General features: G+C 42.8%; 1 protein-coding gene and 1 long non-coding RNA gene across 3 annotated transcripts in view; one reads left to right on the plus strand and one right to left on the minus strand.

Moving 5' to 3' along the window:
• LOC117778435 (FERM, ARHGEF and pleckstrin domain-containing protein 1-like) overlaps positions 1-6,958 on the plus strand; it is a 51,194-nt gene extending 44,236 nt beyond the window's left edge. For both annotated transcript variants that reach the window (XM_034613992.1, XM_034613986.1), the window contains exons 17-28: positions 546-627; positions 727-788; positions 1,089-1,264; positions 1,355-1,485; positions 1,604-1,672; positions 1,777-1,866; positions 2,210-2,292; positions 2,729-2,841; positions 4,403-4,563; positions 5,370-5,477; positions 5,582-5,733; positions 6,118-6,958. In XM_034613992.1, the coding sequence (XP_034469883.1) occupies positions 546-627; positions 727-788; positions 1,089-1,264; positions 1,355-1,485; positions 1,604-1,672; positions 1,777-1,866; positions 2,210-2,292; positions 2,729-2,841; positions 4,403-4,563; positions 5,370-5,477; positions 5,582-5,733; positions 6,118-6,193 (1,303 nt within the window). In that variant the 3' untranslated portion in view covers positions 6,194-6,958. The remainder of the gene's footprint in view (positions 1-545; positions 628-726; positions 789-1,088; positions 1,265-1,354; positions 1,486-1,603; positions 1,673-1,776; positions 1,867-2,209; positions 2,293-2,728; positions 2,842-4,402; positions 4,564-5,369; positions 5,478-5,581; positions 5,734-6,117) is intronic.
• On the minus strand, positions 281-6,567 carry LOC117778515. The gene is made up of 3 exons (XR_004616798.1): positions 6,453-6,567; positions 1,327-1,329; positions 281-320 (listed from the first exon to the last, which is right to left on the minus strand). It is a non-coding gene; the product is annotated as an uncharacterized LOC117778515 (long non-coding RNA).
• Positions 6,959-8,059: the final 1,101 nt, after the last annotated feature.

Genomic DNA, 8,059 nt, shown 5'->3' on the forward strand with positions numbered 1-8,059 from the left:
TGTCTGGAAATGTTTATTTTAGATATTTTACAAATAAAAAGAAAGGGGGAAAAAGAAGAAATCAGATTTTTTTTAAACCAGATAAGTGCTTTACAGTTTGCTTCTTTTGCAGGCTGAAAGGAAGGAGGACAAATTAGAGTTTTGAGTTCAATACTTTTAAGTCGCATTTGCCATTAACACCACGTGCCATTTTAATTTAGATGTAAGAAACGTTAAGACGTGGAAGAAGACCTCAAGTCTTAGTTCATGTGACGTCACTGCATGGGAACCAGTGCGCGCGCACACACACACACACACACACACACACACACACACACACACTCATGGTCGTCCTCCTGTGGGAATCTGCTCTGTGTTATTTTACGTAATGACAGACAGGAGGACAAACCGTGCGTTTGGAGCTGGACCAAGGTCTTACTGGGAAAGATGAATGGGATGATGGGAATTTAGAGATTTTCCACTCATGTGTGAGGAACTTTGCTCTGACCTGACACCTACTGGTTGATAAGTGCTACTGCAATATTGTCTGTTTTGTCTTTTCACAGGGAGGGTCGCTCCAACGCCCACATTAAGGGAGACTATCAGCGGATCGGTGATGTTCTACTGAAGAACATTCAGGGTCTGAGGGTAACTATGTCTCCCTTACACTTTATCCATTCATTATCAGGTGATTTTAACATTTTTCCCATATCCTTAAACTCTCTCTTGTCTCTTTTGCATGTGCAGCAGTTGACCGTTAACCTCCAGAAACATTCAGAGTGTCTGGTTGAACTGGAACGTGCCTGCAGGTGAGAGAACTAAAGCCGTAATCATGCAAACGTTACTGGCTGGTGTTAAGGAGCAGTAGGAAATGAACGCATTAGACGTTTGTGTAAAATTTTACATTTGAGGAGAAGTTGCCTTTTTGGTTTTGAAACATATAATCATGAGAATTAATATTCAGAATGTAAAGCAATAAGAAGCAACACATTTCTACTTTATCCTCACTGTTGTTGAGATCCTCATTTGCTTTACATGAGGAGAAATAAAAGAAGAGAAAGATTTATTACCCAAAGTTTACACAAAAGAAACTCTTCGACCGTCCTCAGGTCCAGTCGCAAGGTGGAGACTCTGTGTCGAGACTTTGAGCAGCAGCGGGTTTGCTACCTGCCCTTCAACATCTTCCTGCTGCGACCGCTCCATCGCCTGCTGCACTACAAGCTCATCCTGGAGCGGCTCTGCAAGCACTACCCCCCCACGCACGACGACTTCAGGGACTCTAGAGGTACGGGGACAGGGTGTGGGTGAGGAAGAGGAGGATGCTCTGTTCCCCCCCCCGCCCCTTACCATCTCTACCCTCTTCCTCTTCCCTCAGCGGGCCTGGCGGACATCACTGAGATGGTGCTGCAGCTTCAAGGCACCATGATGAAGATGGAGAACTTCCAGAAGCTCCTGGAGCTGAAGAAAGACCTGACCGGCATCGACAACCTCGCCATCCGCGGAAGGGTTCGACCTTTTGCATTTATTATTATTATATAGACTTAGAATCATATGATCCTGTTAAAAAAGTGACTCATCCCGCTGATTTCTGCAGCTCTGATATTTTCTCTTGCTCCTCTTCCAGGAGTTCATCAGGCTCGGCTGCCTCAGCAAGCTCTCAGGGAAAGGTCTCCAGCAGAGGATGTTCTTCCTGGTACGACCGCACAGCCGCTTTTCAGAGTATTTTTAAAACTGATGATGGCAAACAAAATGCAACTGACACCTCTTTCCTTCCTTCCTCTCGTCGTCCCCCCTCAGTTCAGTGACTCCCTGGTGTACACCAGTCGAGGGACGACCCCGGTCAATCAGTTTAAAGTTCACGGCCAGCTGCCTCTTTATGGCATGACGGTATGATCTTTTTCTTTTCTGCTAAAAGTCGATTTTCTTGGGGATGAAATTAGTTTGTCTTCATTCTATGTCAGTGTAATAATTTCGTTTACATGGAGGAACTGTAGATTTTCCAACCATATTTGTGATTACTGAGGTCTACCACAAAGGAGTGGGCACAAATACAGTCACCATTAGTAGATTACTGATGGTTCTGTCTGAAATATATCATCCAGGGTTATTTTGAATAGGTCTTAAGCAGCATTTAAGTGTGTGAAAGTAATGTGTGTGAAAGTAATGTGTGTGAAAGTAATGTGTGTGTGTGTGTGTGTGTGTGTGTGTGTGTGTGTGTGTGTTTCTGCAGATCAGAGAGAGTGAGGAGGAGTGGGGAGTCCCTCATTCCTTCACCTTGTTCGGACAGCGGCAGTCAGTGGTGGTGGCGGCCAGGTACACACACACACACACACACACTTTATTGTAGAACAAAGATACAGCTTTCCCAAAGAGTTAAGAAACACCACAAACCGTCTATGTTAGATAAAAAGAAAGAAAAGAAAATGGCTGAAAACTTGAGCGGAGCATTTCTCATGAAAGCCTTTTAGAATGAATAGAAACTATGTGCAGTTTAATGCAGGTCAGCCTCATTAAAAATGAATCTTTCCTCCACAGGAGCTCCGCCACACTTTGTTTGTCCTCTAATGAAATTTAACTGTGTGACCTAGTTTCCATTCAGTCACTCATGCACTGATACGGACATTTCGCTGCTTGTTTTTTCCTCACGCACTCTCTTTTTCTTGGTTTTATCGGCTCGTAAGGCCACAGAGTGCAGATGAAAAATAAATAAAAAGGCGTGTAATCCTTTTGCTCATTTTTCCGTCTGCAGCTGTGCGTCGGAGATGGAGCGGTGGGTGGAGGACATCAGGATGGCGATCGACCTCGCCGAGCAGAGCAGCAGCCCCAGCGATGACCTGCTCTCCACCAGCCTCACCGACAACAGTAAGTCCCGACCCTTTGAAGCATCAAACCCCAACAACACAAACACATTATGTCATCGTCGAAGCGTAACAGTGGGGTCGAGGACGAGCCGAGTCGGTCTCTAGAAAAAGTCTATGTCTCAGAAGACATCATGTGACACAGGGACGTCAGCTGGGACCTGTTCTCTTTACCGACTGAATATTTACGCCCTCCAGGGAAGCACCGACCTTTACCTACAGCGATAACTGCACAATTCCCACAATTCCACACTGCAGCTTTCAGTGCCACATGAAAAACCTCCCCGATGTGTCACAGGTGGTCTTTCATCATATTGTAACGTCACCTGATACACGTAGGTCCAGTCCCCAGCTGCCGGCCCTTTATTCCTCCCCTTCTTCTTTCTCATTCTTTATCTTAAACGCCTGTCACCCCGCTCAGCGAGGCCCCCGCCTGGTGACCTTCGGTTCGACATCTCTTATTGTCCAACAGTTGAAGAGTATTAACTTACAAGCGACAACAAAAGGGTGATTTTATTTTTTCTCTCCTCTTCTTTTATGTCCAGACTGTATTGAAATTGCTTTGATCAATGTTTTTGCCTCAGCTCTTTGTTCTGTGGCGTCTTCATCTGCAGCCGCGGTGAACCTAAGAATATGTAGACGGGTGTGAATGGGAATTGGAGCTGCAAGACTCTGGAAAAGATGAGAATCACGGTTCTCTTCAGCCTCAGCGTGTTTTCTTCTGGATTCATTTCGTTGTTTCTTTTGATACAAACTTTTCTCCACATTTCTCTCACTGCCGGTTTTCTGCTTCTCTGCATCAAATGGGAGAAAACAGAGATGACGCAGCATTATGTGGTGCTTTAGGTTCCTTGGGAAAGTTCTGGGGCGCTTGTTTTGAGGCAACTGATGTCCCAAATTAAAATGCAGCATAATCCCTGTCAAACAAATCCTCAATCAAATGAAATTCTATTGGTGTGAATCAGTTTTTATTTGTTAATCGTGCAGCCCTACTGTGTGTTTGAATTTAATCTCGTTTATTTATATTGAACAGTTTTATGAACATCTTAATAATGTCAGGAGCATAATTTATCTTATAATTATTAATAAATCATTATTATACGTAGGATTAAAAGTCTAAAAGTCTCAAATTTAAGTTTTTGAAACCTGCAGAAACCTTGAGGAAATGAAGGGATAGATTCTGCTGATCATTGAACTTAAACATATTGAGTTGTCATTGATAATAAGTTGTATAATACCTTCAAGTAACATCTTTACATGCACCTTTATGTGCATTAAAGATATCATGTTAATGTGCAAAATTCTTCCCCTAATAACAGAAGGAAATAAATCGTCTGTACTGTATTTGTATTCATTTATTCATCTTTTTAACATTAGAAATAGTTACATAAGTGGAGTGTTTTCAAATTGTCAACATTATATAATGTGAAAGGTTCTTTACTAAAGCAATATTTTATCCAAAGGTGGCACAGTCGTGGGTTTTTATTTCATTTAAAAGATGAACCCTCCTGATGTTTATATTAGATCATCGTGTCTGACCTCTCTTGACCTCTCTCGTCCCGCAGAGCTGTCGGAGGACGGCGTGGCCGAGCAGGAGTCGGAGGACGAGCTCTGCGGCTCGCGCTCGTCCCTGGAGCGCCAGGGTCACCGCGGCAACACCACCGTGCACGTCTGCTGGCACCGCAACACCAGCGTGTCCATGGTGGACTTCAGCGTCGCCGTGGAGGTACGGCGCTGTGCGCTCGTGGTCGTCCTCTCCCCCTCCTCGCATCACACTTCCTGTCCTGTCCTCTGATCTGTCCAGTGTGAAGTCTTGAAGTCTCTGTGGTGTCTCACTCTTCTCCTCCTGTCTTATGTCAACATCCTGTCTTTCCTCCACGTCTCTGTCTCCATCCATCTCCTCCACCCTCTTGTCTTTCTCTCTCCATCTTCCATTCCCCTGCCCGTGCTGAAGGGGGCAGTAGTGTGACCAGTGAGTCGATGAGGCCCCTCAGCAGACACCAGGGGCCCTTGTCTGTCTCTCTCTCTCTCTCTCTCTCTGTGGTTTGCTGGTTCAGGAATCACAACCTGTCCTTAAGGGACACCTCCTGGAGTAGAGAGGTATTGCAAGAGCCAAAGAAATATACAAAAAATGTCAAATTTGTTGCACAAACCCTGGTAACACAACTATTGGATGTTAATTTCTTACTGGCCCAAAGAAATATAACTATAAAAGAGATCCTGTTATCATTTCTGGTATGGGATTATTTTCTATTGTTGTCCTTTTGTGTGTCTTTTCCCCTCAAATTCTTCTAGGAGTTGTCACGTGGATGTTAGATTTCAGAGTTGTGTGCAAAAGGAGGGGAAGAGTTTGTTTGCAAGAGTCTCTGCATCCACCTTATTTAAATAACCCCACAGCATCTTAATATTTGCATTCAACTGTGTGTCAGGTTTTTCAGGCTCTTCTTTTTCCATCCGTTGAAACGCTATAATAAAATCAGCATTTTATTTCAGCGGGCTTTTTATTCTTTCTCTCGTCTTCTGTGCCTCCAGAACCAGCTGTCAGGTAACCTGCTGAGGAAGTTCAAGAACAGTAACGGCTGGCAGAAGCTCTGGGTGGTCTTCACCAACTTCAGCCTCTTCTTCTACAAGTCGCATCAGGTTAGAGACGCAGAGGAACCAACTGGAGATTATGCAGTGATCACGTTTCCCTCTGGTTTGAGAACAGAGCTGTGGCGATGAGTTGAAATGTTTCTGTCCTGCAGGATGACTACCCGCTGGCCAGCCTCCCTCTGCTGGGCTACTCCGTCACCGTCCCGTCCGAGTCGGAGAACATCCACAAAGATTACGTCTTCAAGCTCCACTTCAAGTCCCACGTCTACTACTTCAGATCAGAGAGCGAGTACACATTTGAAAGGTACAGCACTTTGGATATTCAACCCTTGGGGGGTTGAGTTGAATTGATTCTATTCACACTGCGTCAAATCTGTATTTAGTTTTATCCTCGGCAAGAAGAGAAACGTGGACGGTTTAACTATGTGGGAAAAAAACACATTCTGTTGAATATAGCTCCACATTTCTATTAATATGCTATTATAATCTGGATTCATTTATTCTCTTTATTTGTTTTTATTGCAATTACTTAATTTAAAAAAGATATTTAGACCACAGAACCAACAGAATAATACATGAACATGAATAACAGCAACAATTTAATAGAAATGCGTGATGAGTTTAGTCCTGATGGATGTGACAATGATTGTTTATCTTGATTTATGAACTGAATAAATCTGGCCTGCAGGTGGATGGAGGTGATCCGCAGCGCCACCTGCTCCTCCAGCCACTCGCTGCTGAGCACCAGGAAGGAGCTTTACTGATGAACCGGCCACTTCCTCTTCCTCGTTCTGATCTGGACTTCAGACGGCACAAACACCAGAAAAGACTCTTTCTTATATTCACAGAATCATGTCACAATCTACACTAATCGTCACACACGTCACTCAGAAACTTAATCATGTCATATCGTAACGTTTTTTCTTCGTCAAACTGCCAACGCAAAGTCGTGCCTACGATGTTTTCCTTCCCGACTCTTTATTTTTGTGCCATCGAGTGACTTTCACACACACACACACACACATGGATTTAACTACATCCCTGTTTACAATACGGAGGATTTTTATCCCTTAAGTATTTCACTCCATATAATATTTCCTAGGTGATTTTAAATATTCTCTATTTTCCTGTAGAGCAGCACATTTGTGATAAGGTTTCAAAAATGTACATAGAAAGGCTTGAATAAGACCAGGATGAAATGAACTGTATGTGGGAATCTGTGTGCACGTGAACACACTCATGTTCAATCATGTTCAATATCCATAATTTTATGAATTCAATGTGACGCCAGATTGGAAAACATCCGTCTCCACTTTTTTTATGAGTGACTTTTTGTACAGTACTTTGATACACTGTGAAATGTTCTTTTTTTTCTTCTTTTCCCGCGAGTTTTGTTTAAAAAGGCCGACTGAGATTTCACTGGTTCGTTGCCAAAAACCTTCTCCTCCGTGTTACCCTACTTTTTTTTTTTTTTGTATTTTACTATTTTAAATAAAGATGAGAAAAGATTGTGTTCATAAATAAATTAGAAAAAAAGGGAGAACATCCCAGAAAACAGATGTGTTTTGTTTTACTGTGGTGTTTCATGAACAGAGCCTCGGTCGGAATTGTATTAGAACAACACATCACAAAGGAAAAAGGATTTCAAGGAGAAATACTCATTTTTAAAAGCAGAGCAGGGACAGATTTTTTTACTTTGGCCGCTGTGGTGTTTTATAATTTATATAAAACAAGATAATTATTAGTAAAGTTACAGGCTCTCCCGCTAGTAATTTCAAAGACCAATGATTTAGAATGACATAGAAGCACTTGGTCGTGCATTCAAGTGTTCAAGACAAATGTATATCGGTGAACTCCTTGTCCCCCCCCCCCCCCTTATCATGAAAACAGTGTCCTGTGCAGTAACTGACCTTCATAAATGTGGCTGAGGCCTGTGGTCTCACTCGCTCCTGGATCCAGCATGTTTAAGGAGTCACTTGTTGACTTCCTGCACCGCCACTTTCTCTTCTCCCACAAAAACCTGCAGTGCAAACACACTCGGCAGTGAAGAGTAAAGTGCAATGACCCCGTCCCACCTTTCTGCTCGACGAGGCCCAGATCAGAAATGAGGAAACAACAATTTGAACTATCAGTACACTTTATACATAAATAAGCTAAAATCATTCCGTAGCAATATTGTACAAACAAAAACATTGCATGCACACTCCTGCAAAAAAAATAAACAGATCTAAAGTCCCATTAGTCATTTCTAATTTGTCCCTCTGGAATGGAGGTTGGAAGTGTTGGTCCAGCACGAAGAGCGAAGAGCGTTTGTTAGCACTTTTTTAGTCTGGACATATTTAGACGTCATTTTGTACAAACTGGACTAAATATTTGCACTTCAAGAATTGGGAATCTTTACAAATAAAACTTGTGCTTGTTCAACATGTCTGCTACACTGACTGGAATGTATTAGTAGAGCGCAGTCATAACAATTTGATGCTATAGTGATCAAGAGCTCTATTTTATAAACATGTCTGACTTGCTCGTGCTCAGCAATACACAACACATGATGTTCCATCAGATAAACACAGGATCAGGGTGACCTGTCAGACAAGGAACCAGTTTGATCATTGCTCTCCCTGCCTTTA

Source organism: Hippoglossus hippoglossus, chromosome 2, assembly GCF_009819705.1.
Source record: "Hippoglossus hippoglossus isolate fHipHip1 chromosome 2, fHipHip1.pri, whole genome shotgun sequence".
NCBI classification, from domain to species: domain Eukaryota; kingdom Metazoa; phylum Chordata; class Actinopteri; order Pleuronectiformes; family Pleuronectidae; genus Hippoglossus; species Hippoglossus hippoglossus.